The sequence below is a fragment of the Melopsittacus undulatus genome, chromosome 2 (assembly GCF_012275295.1).
Source record: "Melopsittacus undulatus isolate bMelUnd1 chromosome 2, bMelUnd1.mat.Z, whole genome shotgun sequence".
Lineage (NCBI taxonomy): Eukaryota > Metazoa > Chordata > Aves > Psittaciformes > Psittaculidae > Melopsittacus > Melopsittacus undulatus.
Genome location: NC_047528.1, coordinates 94,107,785 through 94,126,062, shown reverse-complemented (window position 1 = coordinate 94,126,062; position 18,278 = coordinate 94,107,785). Strand labels below are relative to the sequence as shown.

General features: G+C 41.4%; 2 protein-coding genes across 3 annotated transcripts; one reads left to right on the top strand and one right to left on the bottom strand.

Annotated features, from left to right (window-relative positions):
* Positions 1-1,026: 1,026 nt before the first annotated feature.
* On the bottom strand, positions 1,027-6,804 carry MIS18A (MIS18 kinetochore protein A). 2 transcript variants are annotated; one of them, XM_031051420.2, is made up of 7 exons: positions 6,779-6,804; positions 5,800-6,682; positions 5,653-5,719; positions 5,253-5,375; positions 3,879-3,972; positions 2,990-3,110; positions 1,027-2,599 (listed from the first exon to the last, which is right to left on the bottom strand). In XM_031051420.2, the coding sequence occupies exons 2-6, from the start codon at positions 6,677-6,679 to the stop codon at positions 3,030-3,032; spliced, it is 1,245 nt and encodes a 414-aa protein (XP_030907280.2). In that variant the 5' UTR covers positions 6,680-6,682; positions 6,779-6,804; the 3' UTR covers positions 1,027-2,599; positions 2,990-3,029. The 2 variants fall into 2 exon arrangements, with proteins under 2 accessions (XP_030907280.2, XP_005151842.3); XM_005151785.3 differs by having other exon boundaries at positions 1,027-3,110.
* Positions 6,805-7,183: 379 nt separating this feature from the next.
* Positions 7,184-17,845, top strand: MRAP (melanocortin 2 receptor accessory protein). The gene is made up of 3 exons (XM_005151786.1): positions 7,184-7,289; positions 12,533-12,632; positions 17,725-17,845. Exons 1-3 carry the CDS (start codon positions 7,184-7,186, stop codon positions 17,843-17,845), a joined length of 327 nt encoding a protein of 108 aa, XP_005151843.1.
* Positions 17,846-18,278: the final 433 nt, after the last annotated feature.

Sequence of the window (18,278 nt, the reverse complement as noted above, 5' to 3'; positions counted from 1 at the left end):
AGTATCATTCTTTCTTGTCAGAATATTATGTGCAAGTTTCACCTTCTGTTCCTTCTGCTTTGGCACACTTTCTGCAATTCAGGCTCTTCAGCTTTTCTTGATCCTACCAGCTGAAAAGGGAAAAGGCCTTGATGGAGGTGGTTTTCTAACTAATGGATTCTCAAAGCCCAAGTGTGGAAGAACTACAGGGCACCAGTGGACAACAGCAGTTCCTGCGCCAAATGGTTCATTTTACTTTATGCATCTACCTCAGGTCTCTGAGGCAAACACCTTTAGTCAGGTAAAAAGCCCCTTCCCTTGCCTGTAGAGAACACGAGGACCCTAATCTCCTGCTCTAGAAACCTTAGGAAAGGGGTATTTTCCTTTCTCATGAGCATTCGTAATACAGCCATAAGAACATCTCCACCTACATCCCATTAGTTTCTAAGAGAACTTCACAGCTAAATGTATTTCAGCTTCTTGGAACAAAATATATAACCAAATACACACATTTCCCCATGTACATATAAATACTTCAGCATCCATATGAAATTTATTCTAATTTTAGGCTGTTCATGGCACACCTTAACAAAGCAGCAGCTGGCAACCCTTGAGAGCATAAAAATGCTATTTTAAGAAAGTCTATTGTGTTAATGCATTCAAGCTCCCACCTACAGTATGATAACAGACATAGTTCTAAACACACACTGATGCCAAATGCAGGTATTTAATAAAGAGATATAGACCATAACTCCAGGCCAAAGAGAAAACTGGTCATTTAACACACTCTTAAAAATGTGTTATCTGTGTATGGTACACCACAGGATTCTTCCACCCAGATTCTCTGCAGTCATTTCTCCCTGTGAGTTCAGAACATACTGGTGGTATTAGGAGTTTTGGGTTCATTCTTCTTTTGGTTTATATGTAAATATGTGTCTACATTTTTTTGTCTTGGAAAGCAAAGTATTTACCTCTTGACTTCCCTGCTATTCAGTACTATTTTTCCCATAGTAGATAGAAAAGAGGGATAGTATGGAATTCACATGCTTACTTTAAGCAATCATTTATTGTTTTGAATACTTGCTTACAGACACTTTACTTTCACTATAGATAGTAGTGATACAATGGAGACAGGTGCTAGGAATTACCTAAACAAGCCACAGAACGTACTCAGATGGTGAATCTATTTAGAGAACTCACTGTGAACCAGTCAGCTGCCCTCCATGTTTAATGGAAAAACATGTTGAAAGCTATGGGTACTGCTTGAGGCCAACAAACCTGGTTCTTTCTTTCAAGGATCAAAACGACCTAAAATAACTGGACAAATACAAAAACCCACTTAGAAACTTCCTCCAGCTTGATAAATATGTATTCATCAATACAATACCAAATGCCCATTTTCTAGACAGTTTTTGACTGCATGACAGTCAAATAAGAACCTTTAAGTACATACTTGGCTTGAAGATTTCCTTTTGCCTACCTCAGCAACAAAAAAGCAGAGTTGACCACTACAGGTCAGACCTTACCCTATGCTAAGCAGAGCTTATGCCCCTCTGCCAATGCACTCTACTGATAATCTGTTTATCTGTAATAGTTTACAGACAAACACATTTAGTACTACCTACGACTACAGGCTTACTTTATTCTGTCTGAAGCAGAGCTCATATGTAGTCTCCTCTGAATAAATGAGGAAGAACCCTCCCACGCTGTGTCCTTGGTGTTATTTTCCTGGGTTGTATGCCCTTTCTTATATGAAAAGCAGCCCTGGCATTTTGGGTTTTTTTCTAGGGTTTGTCTAGCATTACACAGAGGAGTCTATTAGGTCACTTAACATTATTCAAAAAACTTGTTAGAGAAGAAACTACCAAGAAATTACAAAGGAGTAATTTGATTGGAAGGACTAGTGCTTGTAACAATTCCTTTGGCAGGTATGCAAGAAACAAAATGTTTTACATACCTGAGCATGAAAGAATACAAGATCCATCACTACAAGCTAAATTCAAGTACTTCTTCAAAACAAAGCAGTACATAGAGAAAGGTTGAAGGGGGTGCAGCTTTTGTAAGAAAAACAATGCCTATCCATGCAGAGAATAGTGGTAAGTTCATTCTAGGTTTTTGGAGAAAATATAAAGAATTTCAGGTAACCAAAAAAGAAAAATCCACATACCACAAACCAAATAAAAATCAAAACCCAAAACCAAACAACCCATTACTCTTTCTTTAGAGTACAACTACTTTTGTTTTATTGAAAAAAATACACCTGGAACACTCGGACTACATAAGAAACTGATAATTAAATATGCAGAAGATTTATGACAAATAACAGAAATACCTGCATCAAAACTAAGTACCAACAAGTGCTTTTAACTGGCATTTTGCTTTCGTTGTATACAAATACACCAAGCTTTGCTTAAAGGTGTGCTGCCAGCCTTGTTTGTTTGCCTTCCCTTGAGGCTGTAAATCGTATGACCTTCAATACTGTATAAAAAAACATTTTATCTAATGTAATGTAGAAAAAGGCTTTAAAAACTTTGGCCTCAAGCTTACAGAACAAAACTGTAACAGCAACCCAAAACACACACTGAACCATTCCAGTCTCTGAGCACAGGTCAAGCAAAGGCTGTGGAGACAAGAAAAAGTACATATGTTATTCTTTCAGACATCACAGGGATTTTTTTGTTTTATGGGTTTAGGAAGGAGATGCACACCCAGTTCAGTAGATACTGACTAGCAAGGAAGTCAAGAGACAATTGCTTTGCTTTCCAAGACAAAAATTTAAACACATATTTACATATAAACCAAAAGTCTACAGAAATTTGATTAAACAAAAATAAATTATTTCTGTCTGGTGTGTTCTTTTAACAGAGAGTAGAGGAGCTCTTTGTCTATGATAAAGACTCATAGTCATCATTGTTCTACTACAGAACAAGCCAATGTCTTTTAGTTCTCTGCACAGCTCTTGCAGTGCTCCCACACATTCCAGAGGATTACAAGAACAAATTTCACATACATCATTCTCCTGCAGTTAAACCCCTTGCACATAATTTCTTTCAGACTCCTTTGCGAAGACAGGCCATACTCGATTCAACAGCAGCCACTTTTGTCTCCAGAAACTTTAATACAGTGTCTACCTGTAAACAGGGAAAGATACTCTGCTATAAACATTACTTGACAACACAAACAGCAAGTGTAGTGTCAGTAAGTGCTCAAATTTGATCTTGCATAATTGATCTTGTCTGTTACTATTCCTGCTAGTTTGGAAGTATCTAATACTTCCAAGATAGGTACTATAAAGTATCTAATATTGTAGCTTGGAAGTTCACTCAACTGTAACATTAGCTCTCCAGACTTTCTCAGATCGTTAATTGCCTCTAACCTTGGTGTCAGATCCTCATATTCAGATTTTGCTACAACCATCAGCTTTCAGAGCCAAGTTCATTACACTATTTGCTCCCAACTCTCCCTATCTGCAATCAGAGATTTTCAGTATAGCAAAATGTCAATTTTATTATATGATATTTTAACAGAAAATAACTGCAAAAGCATTAAGTCAGTTTATATGAAAGACACAAGAGACATGACTAAAAGTGAGAATACCAAGAAGTGAATCAGAACTAAGTAGAAAAAAAACTTTACTGACAGACATGAATAGGAATCTGACACTGTGCTTGATAAAACACAGTGCTTGGTAATTAGCTTGAAAATGCCAATTACTCTTGAAGGAAAAGTTACTGAAAATCTTGCATAACACAAGATATTAATAGCATGAAGTATTACAGCTCACGTTAAAACACAAAGAATTGATCTGGATGAAATAAACTGTTTGTAGAAATTATTTAAGGATATTATCATCTCATGGTGGTGTTTTAAACAAAGAATGATCTAAGGTTAAATCATACCCTCCGTAGCGTTTCTTCCATGACAGCTCGACTTTCAAGAGTTAAAGGCTCATCTTCAGTAACAGCTTGCTTTTCTGAGGATCCTAGAACATAACTGATACACTACTAGTTTAGATCATGCACTTTTCATTCTGAAGGCAGAAAGCCAAATGTAATACTCATCTACTGTTCTCAATGATTATGAGATCATGATTAATACACCAAAGTATAAGCATGATTCCAGTGACAACAAAACAAACATGAATATTTGTTAATCTTATAAACAAACTCTAGCAGAATGAGGACAGTTTTAAGCATAGAAATATCAAGATACCATTATTTTATGGAAGCTGAAACTTCAAGAGACAGTCATGATTCTGGTGCTACAGAATAGGGTGAAAAACCCCATACATTAAGAATAGTGTAGCACTAGATAGGAGAAATAGCTATCACCATTATTGCCCAAGAAAATGACATTTTGCAGCCATGTTAGTGTTTCAGAGAATTTTATTGCCATGGAAAAAGCAAAGCACCATAGCTGTGGGAAGAGATTAAAAAGCCCCAACTGCCCCATGTAGGAAGGTGAACATCCACATAGATACAGCAGTAAAAATTAGAACTTAACAAAAAACAGAAATATTAAAACTAACCCAGACAGAAATAAATGTAACCTATCGCTGTTTGCTAGAGCAACAGATAAGTGCACTTTGGTGTGGAGAGTTAGGTCAGGATATAAGTATTGAAGAATATTTTCAGACCACTTTCAAGTGATATAAGACAATTAAAATCAATACAATACCACATGATCATTTTCTAGACAGTTTTTGACTGCAAGACAGTCAAATGAGAGCCTTTAAGTACATACTTGGCTTGAAGATTTCCTTTTGCCTACCTCAGCAACAAAAAAGCAGAGTTGACCACTACAGGTCAGACCTCACACTAAGCTAAGCAGAGCTTATGCCCCTCTGCCAATGCACTCTACTGATAATCTGTTTGTAATAATTTACAGACACATTTGGTACTACCTGTGACTACAGGCTTACTTTATTCTGTCTGAAGCAGAGCTCATATGTAGTCTCTGAATAAATAAGAAGGAACCCTACTATGTTGTATACCTAGTGTTATTTTCCTGGGTTGTATGCTCTTTCTTTATATGTAAAGCAGCCCTGGCATTTTGTTTTTTTTCAAGGACTCATCTAACATTACACAGATGATGTTTCTAACACTTCAGTACTACAATGCTAACAGCAGCAATATAGGAAATCACTCTGGAACAAAACAGCAGAAACAGTTACCTCTAGACATGCCACTAATATTAACAGGAGCATCCCCCGCCATGATGCCTGGTGGGCAAAGTTTAGCTATCACACTTATTAATAAAAATTCTGCCTTTACCTCTCGAGAGAGTCAACACTGAAACAGAACAAATCCCTCTTGTAGTCAAGGTGTTTTGGGGTGCATCTGTAAATGCGGCCAAGTACCATTGAGCAGCCAGAGCAGAATAACACTTCTATCATGCTGTAAGAAAGATACATAACATTTAATCACGAGAAATTAAACAGGAGCAACTTTCCCCACACTTATTAAGAAAAAAAAACACATAAATTTTTATCATGCTTTTTACCACCACAAACTAGTGGTCCAGGCCTAGCTCCCGGCCCTGCCTTCACGGGCACCCGTGCGGGCTGCTCCTCACCGCCTCCCCAGGACCTCCGAGCTCCCTCAGGAGAGGGAAAGACGAGACCAGGAGGAGAATCCCCCACACACACCCCCAGGGCAGCAGCCCAGGCCTCACCATCCGCACTCTCCGGGCCGCTTAGAGAGTTGCCGCTCCACGTCCACCGAGACGCTCTTGGCCGCACCTGCGCGGAGGGAGAGGGGGTAGAGGTGACCACGGGCGAGGGAACAAGGCAAGGCGCAGCGGGGCGCGCGCGGCACTCACTGCGCAGCAGGATGCAGCCTTCCTCCTCATCGTTAGTCACCCAGCTCAGCGTGTCCCCAACCGGCCGCCTGCACCCGGCGCACAGGAACACCATGGGCTTCGTAAGCGCTTCATTCTCGTCCTCGCTTCGCGACTGCTGTTCTGGTGGCGACGGCGTAGGAGAAGGAGAGGGCGGAGGATAAGGATAATAGTAACGGGCGGGTACCCACACGTCTCCCATCTCCACCTGCGACAGGGAAGAGTCCAGATCCGCCACAACACCCCTGAGCGAGCGGCGCCTACCGGCCATAGCCTTCGAACAGCCCGCGCCGGAAGCGGCAGTGACGCTTTCCCGCGATGGCGCCCGGGTCGGAAATAACCCGGTGGTCAGGCCGCTTGTGGCTACGCACCTCATGGGCACGCCCCGGCGGGCTATGGTGGGAAGGGAGCTGGGGCTGGGCCGTGGGTGTGCTCCCATGGGCCTTGGCTGGGCGCACAGCGGGCGGTTTGCGGCGCGGCAGCGGCTGGGAGCATGGGGAGCTTTGCAGGCTGCCTTTAAGCCGCTTGGCGCCTTCCGCGCGGTGTTTGTATGCCTTGCTCCCGGTTCGGAGTGCTGGCTCGCCGTGCACCGGGCCCTGGAGGCGGCCCCGAAGGGCTGCTTTCTTCTCCAGAGACATGGCCCCCTGAGCAGCCCTGGCCTCCGCAGCTGCAGCACAGCCAAGGGGGCTTTAGTGGTGCAGCCAGCAGCAGGCTGAGGGGTTCTTCTACGTTTAGCACAAGCGGCTCTGTGAGGCTGGGTGAAGCCCGTTTTCAGTGCTGCTGAGGCACAAAGTTGCTGTGGGCCAAAACACCTTCCACTGGTCTGCCTTAGTGGTGTTCGGGAGCCTGCGTTTCCCTTCATGGCCTGCGGGGTGAAGGGAATGAAGAAGTAGCAAAGCACAGTACATGGTTGTTCCAACACGTCATTCATTTTTGAAGCATTTCATTAGGTCTTGCCTACCTCTTTCTGTCAGGAGAGATCCAGAAACGTCTTTCAGCCTGACTGAGTGCACCAGCTCCAGAGAGCGCTGCGTGGCCACTAGCTCCTGAGAGGGGAGGGGACGTGACCCAGCTGGCACGTGTCCACCCCATTCTTACGTGACTTGACAGCCATCTGGGGTTAAAATATGCAGAGGACAATGTGAGTGCCTGCCAGGAAGCGAGGATTACTGCTGTGCTGTGTCTGTCAGACATCAATATTCATTGCTGCTAGATGTTTTTTAGTACCAAGGCAATCCTTGAGCTGCGGGACCCCAGAGTGATTTACATAGGCATCAGTTGTGCAATCCTTTTCTGAGGGCGCTGAAGTACAATGAAAAAAAGTATTTGGTTGGAGTTCTGAGCTGGTTTAAAATGCACTACTGAAATGGCCAACAGAACAAACTCCTCTGAGTATTTCTGGTCATATGAATATTACTGGGATTATATAGATCCAATTCCAGTAGATGGAAGCAAGTTGAAGGTTAATAAATGTAAGTATTGCAGAGCAGTAGGTGCTAATCTAGACAGGAAAAATGTTGCATTGCTTGTCTCACTGACTTTATTTTTTGTTTTTCTTGCAATAGAGCCCATGCTGGGTTACATGTGCGTGGTTTGTGTGGATGAGTGCCTGCCTTCCAAACTGACTGTGCTCTAATAGTGATTACTAATACTGAAACTCTTTGCTTTATCTTACAGTATTTTAAACCATAGGACTGCTGATTTACTTAGAAGGACAGATTTTCTGGGGGGCTGTTTGCTAAGTGGAAACAGAATGAGTTGCAAACCTGTAGGTTCGGGTGCTCGTTACCTGTATGCTGCTGTCAGAAAATGAGCAGTTTTCCAGAAGACTATTGAGTTTTCATCTTGGGACATGAAGCTTACATCACAACTGATAAGTGTTCAAAACCTTAGTAAAAGAAGAAGTATATATTTCCATTAGTCAGGAATAACAAGCTGAAAATACATTCTATTACCTTGCCTCCTGTGATTTAGTGAGACTGAACTGTAAGATAAAGTAATATGCATATATGTCAAAATACTTTATTGCCATGGAAGCTGATTCTGCTGGGTTTAAAAGTTAATTTTCAAAGTATATATAGTATGAAATAGCATTCACTGAATTCACCCTGCAACAGTTAATTTATTTCACCCTTGTTTTTGCACAACGAGATAGCGGTTACTTTATGGTTGTTTAAAGTGGCAACTAATCTTTTTTTTCCTAATGTAACTGCATTTGTTATGTTTTGATAAAGTGACAACCTAAGTCATGAGGGATTAACTTAACCGATTATAGTCGGATGGATTGACAAAGATCGGGGGAGTGCAGGTGGGCATGTTTGAGTCACGTAGGCTATAGGCAGCATTCTCCCTTAATTTCTGCCATGGCTCTTCCTGTGGTTGTATCCTCATTTGAGTGACAAAGCTTTACTGGTTGCTATTTGGTTTACTGAAGACAAGTATGACTGTTCATACATGGTTTCGGACACTAAAATTGCTTTCCCCAAGGTTATTATAGTGGTCTGGTCTGTAAAGAAAGCATGATAGTGTTTCAAAATATTTTCATGTCTCTCTGATTGGCAGTACATGTAACTGTCTTTCTAACGGTAAAGATTCAACTGGACAATGCTCAGAGCTTTGTGTCCTTTGTTTGCCTTTTGAGAGCAAGAATAAGGAAAGGGAGCAGAAACTCTTACTCTGCTCTGCCTCTAGAAAAGCTTTTATGTACACTCAGATAAGCCTAGTGTTTATTGCTTCCAAACTTAAAAGCACCATGCCTTAAAGAAGGTGGTGTAAATATCCACATCCTTCCAAATCTTGCTCCACAATACCATAAAGCAATGTTTGGTGCTGCTGGGATCAGGCAGGTTATGAGCAGCTTCTCTAATTTGCTTAATTTTAAAGTTAGGGTAGATTATTACCCCTGAATTCCAGCAGGGAAACCCCAAACTGCTGAGTGAAGCTAGCTGTAAGTCCCCAGCATGTGGCTGGCTTAGCAAAAACAAACCAAACCAACAAAAAAGAGGAATCTTTCCTCTTTTTCTCATTGATAATGTCTTTCTAACATTTGGGTTGCCTGATACATAATAAGAGGTGGAGTTTGTGTTACAGCATTTCCCTCTATGGCAATTTATAGGATATGTCTTTTTACCCTTCTGCCTGTTCTCTTGAAACTCATAGAAGCTGTGCTTCTGAGAGAAGATGCTCACCCTCTATTAAATTTAAACTTTTTGATAGTTTCATGAAGGAAATTACCACACACTGTGTGAGTGCTTATGAGTGATCTCATAAGCCTTATTTCAACTAAAAAAGCAGAGTAAATCTATCTCTTATAGATTTTTTTTTAATTTGTTCTCTTTCCCCAAAGAAATAAGGAAGTCTGCCACCTGTCAAGTCCTTTTGTATCCTAAGGAGATGATTTATGCAATCATACTTCGTGTTTATGTGTCTCATCTGCTCCTAAACTAACTCAAACTTGGTCTAGTTAGAAAGGAGTGGAGACCTCAAAGATAGAAAATATCTGCAAATTCCTACAGCTGGTGACTAGATAATAGAGGAAGAACATTGTGAGTGAAGACCTATACTGACAAAAAGGCTGCAGGGTGAGATCATGCTCTGTTGGACACCAAAGAAAACCACTCAGTTTTTGGAACACAAAACTGCAGGGAAAACAGGTTTCTGTGCTCAGCTTCTGGGCAAAGCAGGAAGAGCAAGATGCAAGTGCAGGGTTTGGCATGTACCTCTTTTCTCCTCAGCAGGTTAATGTTAAGGCAATTTTAGTTCCCTGTGGAATCTGTTTATTTCTAGGCAGCTTGTCAAAATGGAGTGCTGCTCCATTATTTGTGTCTTTTAAAGAGCCCACATTGCCTATACCACTTACTAAACTAAACTAAAAATGTTGGGTTGTTTTTTTTTCCTGATAGCCAGGGAAGTGAAACTTTTTATTTCTTTTTCTTTCTATAAATATTTTTCATGTCAGCAGTTTAAGAGGAATGGAGACAACGTCATCTTAGTGCTTTTATTTTTCCTTCTCCAAACACCAGTGGGAGAACAGTGAGTTACAAGTTATAAAGAAAACACCAAGGGAAACAATTCCATAGTCGGATAGTTCTTTCCTTGTTTTGAGTAAAAGCACTAACCAAGCAATGACTATACTTTGTAGGTTTTCCTGTCTTTGTAGTAGTATTTACATTTTTATACCTTCAAAAGCCACTGTTAGGATTAATATCTTCATGTGTTTGGAAGTGTGTAGAAGAAATAAGTTCAGCAAGTCGTTGTGCTTTGCGCTGCAAATAAAATGTGATAATTTTCCCTCAGATAGACAAAAACATTCCAAGTTTGTCAAAATGTAGGATACCTCTGGGATCACAATAACCGCTGTATTGATGTTCCAGAGGGCCTCTGCTGACTGACTGCAGTGGGACCTGAGTGTGCATTTAGGTGCATTGCTGAATCAGCCCAAATGAATTGTACTGTTGTCATGACCCCTGGGATGGGAGCATAGCTCCCTAATTCAATTTTGCCTGTTTTGGTTCTTTCATTTAATGTAAAAACAGAGACCTGAAGCTCTGCACTTTCTTTCCTCCAAAATGGCCTGCTCCTGAAGCATTGTGAGACTGTGTGTGTCTCATGAAAATGAATCTAAATCCAACCATAAAGTCGTGGTCTTGCTTTCTATTCATAGTGTTATGCAGCTCTCTCCATTTTGTATAAAAATAATAAAATGCTTAATTGGCCCATGAACTAATAGGCTATTAAAAAACATATGCACACACACACACACAAAGATGACTGTAAAATTTAGGTATAGAAAAGCTTTTTATAGATAGTTAAAATAGTTTAATCCAGTTTAAAAAAATCAAATTACACGACTTTGAAAACAGGAAGTTTCTGTTTATCCCTCAAGAGTTCAAACTCCCCCTGAGACCCGGAACAAATTTGTTTAGCTTTAGTGAATTCCATGAATCGTATTAACGCTGCTTTTAAAATATGCAACCAAAATAGCTGTGATTGATAGGGAATTCTGAAAATTCAAAGTATTCTTTTCTGTTCTGATGACTTTGAATGGTTTAAAACCTTGAGCTTTTCAAAATAGCCATGGACCATGATCTTGTCCCCTAATTTTCCCTTGAGCAGTTGGGGTGGGCCAGTAGCATCTCATCACTTTTTCCCGTAATATGTTTGGGAAGAGCAGGTCAGAATATATATAATCAATTGAATCACAGAATGGTTTTGGTTGGAAGAAACCTTAAAAATCATCTAGTTCCAAACCCCTTCCACAGGCAGGGACACCTTTGCTCTCTCACCTCCTAATTTACCATTCTCTGAATTAAAGCTCACTAAAATTTATTTTAACAGAGGAAGAATAAAATATGCTAACCCTCCACATTCTCATTTCTCAGTAGCCCAGCCAAAACTCACTTTATAATGAGCTTCCAGCTGGGTCAGCTCTAGTTTTAGGTTTAAACGGAGCTGGGTTAATTCTTCCTAATCTATTTGTGGCTCTGATGACAACACGTTCTGAACTTCTTCACAAAGAAACACCTAATCAAACATATTGGACCTGATTCAAAGAACACAGTGTTTTCTGTCCTTTCAGATAGAAGATTTATTTTATCTTGGTCAATATTTGTCTCTGGAGTCAATGACCAGTCTAAGTGAGTAGCTGGTTATGAATTCAGGGCATTTCTTGACTTGTGCCCTGCAGAACACCCAGCCTTTTCAAGGCTTTAACTTGGACAGTCGCCACCACCACACTGATCCCAGGAAGGAGAATTGTTGAAACAGTGACCAAATGTGCTACTGGGGCAGGAATGAATTCATCCCATCCAACAGCAAGTCTGTAACTGAGGCAGTAATTTCTACAGCACCCTAGTCTTCATTCATGAAAGAGTAACTCCCTTTTCTCCCTCAGCCATTTCATACTCCCATTAGCATTGGTCACCCAGATCAGTGATCAGATAATCTGGTTTTGCTTTTATTAATAAAAATAACAAAACTCTTCATCTGAATTAGGGATAATGGCAGTGGCAGGGTCTTAGGCTGGGTTAAACTATGGTTAAAGTATGGTGAACCTATACTTTGATCCTAGGAATCCACTTACTTGTTCCTTAAAGAAACCACTTAGTCCTGATAAAGAGGACTGCATTTTAAACTATTTTATGATCATTACAGAAATATTGCAGCTGAATGGGGGAAGGTTTATTCTCTTCTACTGGACTGATGTGCCGTGAGGGTCATGGGCACTTTTCAACAAGCTTTCCTTGGTATTTCTCTTGGTTTTCAGGGTTAGAATTCTCTTCCTAAAAGCGTCATCTTAAAGATCATGGGTTGTTGTACTTTTTCATCTAAAAGCAGGATTTGGCTATGCACTGAGCAGTGACGGCTCAGTCTTGATTACCACACTGCTTACTGCACTGTGATTTTGTAAAAGGAACTGTACATATTACTTGCAAAGAGATGAAACTGTGAAAACCATGCCAGGTGCTCAGTATTACAATTTAAATACGTTCACTAGTCTAGTCACCATCACACTTACCAACCTCTCCCCCAGCTCTGCTAAACTGTTACGAGACTCAAGACTTCTAACAACTTGGCACTCAGATTCCTCTCTCTAAAAGGTTTCATGAAATTTAATTAATTAAATGACACACCTTTCTTAGAGGTCATAAATGATACTGCTGTGTTTTATATTTTCTGTGGTACCAGTGACAGAATTACTGTGTTGTGTCCACAGATTCTATTGTCATAGCCTTTTGGGTTGGGCTTGCTGCATTTGTGACGTTCCTTTTCCTTATTTTACTGTGTATGTCCCGCTCTGGATCAACTCCACTAAAGTAAGTACAACCGCAGATAAAGTAAGTATAGATCAGTGTGCTAAAATAAGCTGCATGAAACATTCATTCAGTGTTTCAAGTGATCCAGCAATTGCATACCACATTTATAATTGCACCTAGAGATGACACTTTTCATGTTATTATTTAAGTGTCTTGCAATCCACAGCTATTCACTTTTCCTTATTAGTCACTTGGGTAAAAATAAATACACAACTGATGAGGTTTGCAGGTGACAGAAACATGGGGGAATAGTAAACCATGAGGATAGGCAGAGCAGTCTGGACTGTTTGGTACAGTGGCAAATGACATGCATTTTACTTACGCCAGCTATGATGATCACATACTGTGTAAGTAAGTGCCTGTTTTACACACAGAATGGGAAAATAGCTCCTGTAAACCGCTCCTGAGAAAGAATTGTAGAATGACAGAACAGTTTGGGTTGGAAGGGACCTTAAAGATCATCTAGTTCCAACTTCCCTGCCATGGAGGGGTACACCTGCTGCTACTGGTAAAGCAGATGAACACAAGCTCCCAAAGCAATTCTCTAAGCCCTGAGCAAATGAAGGGAATATTTATTACTGTGATCAAGAAGATAGTAGTATTCACACTGTTACTTAAATTGTTCCAGGAATGTTGTGCTTATGTTGGAATGCACTCTTTAAAAGGGGTTTTAAAGAAGCTGGGAAGAACAAAAAAAAACACCTCATTTGAGTTCCAGAAACACATCCTACACTGAGAGAAATGAACTCGAGCAGTTTCTCAAGGAGCAGCGGCTTCAAGATGCTCCTTGTGAACTGTCTTCATTTTCAGAACACGTGTCCAATTCAAGAGCCCCTTGATAACTGTCACGGCTGGAAGGTGACTCTGCACAAACTCTGATGTACTACATATTTTATGTGAGGGTAGTGACTCACTTGAACAATTTAGAATATTAAATGGATTGTGATTAATTCTTCTTTTTACTTGATGACTGAACAGCTGGAGAACATGTATTTGCATTCATCCAAAAATTACCGTAAGGATGTACTGTATGGTCTATCATTCTCTGGCCTGTTATGCAGAAGGTTAGGCACGCTTCTTTCTTGCATAAAATAAGTGTATGACTCAGTCCTTAAACACTTTCTAGTTCTCGTAGGATAAAATAACTCAGTAGGATTACTGATTTATAGTTGGCTGAAGATCTGAAGATCTGCATTTTCCTTTTGGTGTTTTGTTTTGCAAATCCTGGCAGGAGTATGACAATACCTTCCTTCCCAAAGATGTCCCATATCTGAACTTCTGTCCTTCAGCAAAGTAAACTCATGGTAAAACTACAAATGCAGAGAGAGTATTAACCCTTTGGAAGTGTGGTTGTGAAATGACTCGAAACACCTGCCAGCCATGGATGTGTAGCATTCACAGTACCAGTCAGCTTAGGAGTGAGAAAACAAGGTCACACTGGGGTTTCTGTTGGGAGAGAATCTTCTGGAATTACCCTCAGTCCAGTTCATTAGTGATTAAAGTTTACAGGTTTGATTTTGTCACTCTCACCTGAGTACATTTGTTTGAATTTCCGTAGAGTGCTGTTCAGCATTAGGGAGACAGAACTGGATCTGGGATAGCGAGTAGCCCAGAAAAGCATCTTCAGGCTCAGCATCTGTGCAGCATATCTAGCTCTGTAGAGATCCCAGAGCCCCATGTTTGCATCATCCAGACGGTTCTAATAGCTGGGCTTGATGAAACAGGGAAATATCCTCCAGTGGCAGGTAGAATCATAGAATAGTTTGAGTTGGAATGAACATTAAAGATCATCTAGTTCCAACCCCCTGCTAATGCACAGGAATATCTTCCACTAAACCAGATTGCTCGAAGTCCCATCCAGCCTGGCCTTCTATTACTGCTAGGGATGGGGCAGCCACAGGTTGTCTGGGCAGCCTGTTCCATTGTCTCACCACCCCCACAGTGACAAATTTCTTCCTAATGTCTAACCTAAATCTACCCTCTTTCAGTATGAAACTGTTACCCTTTGTCCTGTCACTACATGCCCTTCTAAAAAGTCCCTCTCCAGCCTCCCTATAGGCCCCCTTTATGTACTGGAGGGCTGCTATAAAGGTCTCTGTGGAGCTTTCTCTTCTCCAGGCTGAACAGCTCTCTCACCCTGTCTTCACAGTAGAGGTGTTCCAGCCCTCAGAGCATCTTCATGGTCCTCCTCTGGACTCATTTGAGCAGGTCCATGTCCCTCTTATGTTGGGGACACCAGAACTGTATACAGTACTCCAGGTGGGATCTCACAAGAGCAGAGTAGAGGGGCAGAATCACCTCCTTCAACCTGCTGGCCACACTCCTTTTGATGAAGCCCAGCATACGGTTGGCTTTCTGGGCTGTGAGCTTCTATTGCTAGCTCATTTTCAGTTCTTATCGATGGAATAGCCAATTTGCTCTGGCCAGATGTTTCCATCTGAAACCTCCATTAGTGAAAACAGAGGCTGCATAAATACCTCACTGTTGCCAGGCACATCCCTAGTCTCCTAAAAGATTGTAGACCCTGTCCTATGAAGGTAGCTGAAGCACATGTGCCCTGTGGAGATGCAGCGCCCACCAATGTGCAGTGCCCACCGATGTGCAGCACCCACCTGTTGAATGGGAATGTAGTTCTAGCACTGCCTGTGATTTTGAACTTTGCCTAAGGACAGGTTTCTGTTTGCAGCTTTCTACATTTGGTTTACTTTGTTTGCTGCTGGTTTTTCTGGCAAGTACGCTTACTGCAAACAAGGATGCTGAGCAGAAAATTCAGCTCAGCAGATTAGGCAGAGGTTCAAGATTAGGTCACCAGCAAGCAGAGGAAAATGGGTGTAATATGGCAGTAAAAAGGAGCACTAATATTCTAATTTATTGGCACCCTGAGGCCTCTGGCATGCTCACAAAAGGTAATAACAACAACAAAAAGGCAACTTGCCCAAATAAACCATGAAGCAGGAGGCAAGCTAACAATACAAGAAATACATGGAAATGGACATAAAATTACAGAGTAACAGAAGCATGTTCCCATTAATTTACTGTTCCTAAAAAAAAAAAAGGCAGAAGTCTCTGTACATGGAAATCTCAGAGTGCTTGGAAGACTTAAACAGAAGTTGTTAGGTTTGGGGTTTTTTTTGTTTTGGTTTGGTTTTAATTTCACTTCTACATCATGTTACTGAGTGAAATACTTGGATTTAAAATATCCATATTTATCCCTAGTATGTATGTTCAGTTTTGCCCACTGAAAGAGCTGTTACAAGCAAGGCAAGTTGAGGGATATTTTGTGGAGAGGTCAGGAATCATTAATGGAAAGCTGTGTTGGATGGAATTTGCTGAGGCTTTGAAGTAATCCCATTTTATCATTTTTTATAATCTTGAGGCATGCTGCAAGAAGACAATTTTGGGACTGAGAAGAATATTCAAACATGCCCAAACTTGCCCTTGATTGAGTTCCATGTGGTTTTTAACCCCCACTCCAATTCCACTTCTTCTGATTCCTGCAGTGAAATGAAGTGGGGTGCCTGAAAGAGGTTCTTCCCATTAACTTCCACCATCCTCCCCTGTCGTCATCTTTGTTATGCAATCCGTCCATTACCCTTGGTGTGACAATCACCTAATTTCTGCACTGAAATCTCCTGTCTCTTTTCCCATGATAATTGTGATATGTTCACCCAACAAATGCACATTCACGTCACTGGTCAAGGCTGGAGAACTTTTACCTTCACTGTGCCTGTGTTCATCCATCTCCCTGTCAAGCCCAGGGATGTACGGTTCCAGCTTGCTCAACTGCCTGGTGAAACAAGCGTGCTTTCAAGTCTGGCAGTTCATAAGAGCATACCTTCTTGCTTCAGTTTGGTGTTGAGCAAACCCCCACTGCCGCCTGTTAGCTGTCTTTATTGTCAGCTGGATCTCTGTAAGTCCCTGAAGGTTATGGTTTGGCCTAGTATAATGAGCAGTAGTTGTATTTCTTCCACCACTCTGTATGCCAAAGTCTTACTATTTTGGCCAGGGCATGCCAGGTACCACAGTGTAGCCTGCTGATTTTTGCCCACATCTTCACACCGAAGTCAGTGCCAAAGAATCTTCTGAAACGCATATTAACACTAGATCTGCTTATGCCATAGCATAATCCTTAGACACTGAAAAATTCCAGACCTGAATCCATGATCCAATTGCACCACATTCTTCTCTGCAATAGAAAGCAATTTGGTGCCAAGTCAGATGAGTGAGTTCAGGCGAGGGGGGAGGATTGAGAGCTGTATGTAGCAAAGAATCCATGTCCCAGTCCCTTTTGTCACACTGCACTATCCCTACAGAAATAAATGAAGAAAAAAGGTTTGGAGCATGGGACCAATTGTTTCAATTGCACGCCAAGGCAGTTGATACCACACTGCTATAGTCAGGGCCAGTATTAACATTTGTTTCAACTACGTTTCCTATCATCCAAAATGATACAGAAAAATAAGGGTTAGTGGCTGGAGACAGTTGCCAACCAAGGCTGGAACTTCATGCAGTGGAAGGGGGCAGGGAAAGTTCCTTCCTGGACCTCTCAAGAGGGGACACTGGTTTCCCATGCATTTCACTGGCAGGTGTGCATTCCTGACAGCTGTGACTGAGGCCACTGTGCACATCCAGAATCTTCTGGCTATTACTTTCCTACCAGACCATGTAATGTAGGGGAAAAAAACAGGGTACCCAGAGAGTTGGAAGATCTGCGTGTCTCATCCCTTGTCCAGGTTTCTTGCTGCCATAGTAGCCTCAGGGAGGCTCAGTCAAGGGACTCTGACATGAGCCTTGCTGGCTTCAGACAGATTTCTGGCAATGAGTAACACCATTCAGTGTTTATATATTTTTTTCCTTTGGCTACCACCAACTTTTACCCAGCATTTCTTGGGCATATGGTAACATCGTCTGAAGATACAGCTTGCCAAACAGAGATGTGAGACTTGCAAGGCTTGAAAACACTTGTTCTACAGCCAGCTTCTTTCTCAGTTTGCAGGTGAGCATTTCCTTCATGAGCAGACAGATAACCACTGATGTGGTGGACAGAATGTACAATGTCCATGTGCTCTTTCCATTTTTTTTCCCTGTCCAGGTCAATTGCAACAGTTGCTTCATTCCTGGAACTGGGGAACTATTTTGGACATTTGACAGCTCAGGAGTTTTGGTCCCTAGGACAGAAAAACATCTATAGCAATATCCTAGACCTCACATGAGGGCAGGTAGTTTTCAGAGGTTGTGGTTGGCTTTTCTTTCTTTAGCTTACCTTCAAGACTGTGATATTCATTAGTGAATTCAATGTAACCACCACATATTACAATCAAAAAAGTATCTATTCCTGCACACAAAGGCATTGAATCTCACACTCTAGGTACCGTATTTATCTGGATGACCGTAAGATATGTCATAGTTCTGCTCAGGCATGCTACCTTGTCTTTGGGGAAAGGAAACCTTTTTTCATATTATAGTAAGAAGATCCTCATGAGAGGTACTTCTCTGGCTAAGCATACCACGATCCTGTTTTCTACTTCTGTAAAGCAGCTTCTCCTGCTCTTTAGTTTATTTGGCCTTCTCTTTCCTATCATAGTAGACTGTTCCCTGGAATCAAGGTAAGTTGTCTGTCTATAAGTTCACTTAAGATACACTCAA

Excerpts from the sequence above, each read along its gene's own strand:
- MIS18A (XM_005151785.3), bottom strand. The coding sequence starts at position 6,679 with ATGAAGGGAAACGCAGGCTCCCGAACACCACTAAGGCAGACCAGTGGA. Across the intron at positions 5,376-5,652 it reads CGGCCCGGAGAGTGCGGATG|CATGATAGAAGTGTTATTCT; the intron begins GTGAGGCCTGGG and ends TCTTTCTTACAG. Across the intron at positions 3,973-5,252 it reads AGTGTTGACTCTCTCGAGAG|TTATGTTCTAGGATCCTCAG; the intron begins GTAAAGGCAGAA and ends GTAGTGTATCAG.
- MRAP (XM_005151786.1), top strand. The coding sequence starts at position 7,184 with ATGGCCAACAGAACAAACTCCTCTGAGTATTTCTGGTCATATGAATAT. Across the intron at positions 7,290-12,532 it reads CAAGTTGAAGGTTAATAAAT|ATTCTATTGTCATAGCCTTT; the intron begins GTAAGTATTGCA and ends TTGTGTCCACAG. Across the intron at positions 12,633-17,724 it reads TCTGGATCAACTCCACTAAA|GTCAATTGCAACAGTTGCTT; the intron begins GTAAGTACAACC and ends TTCCCTGTCCAG.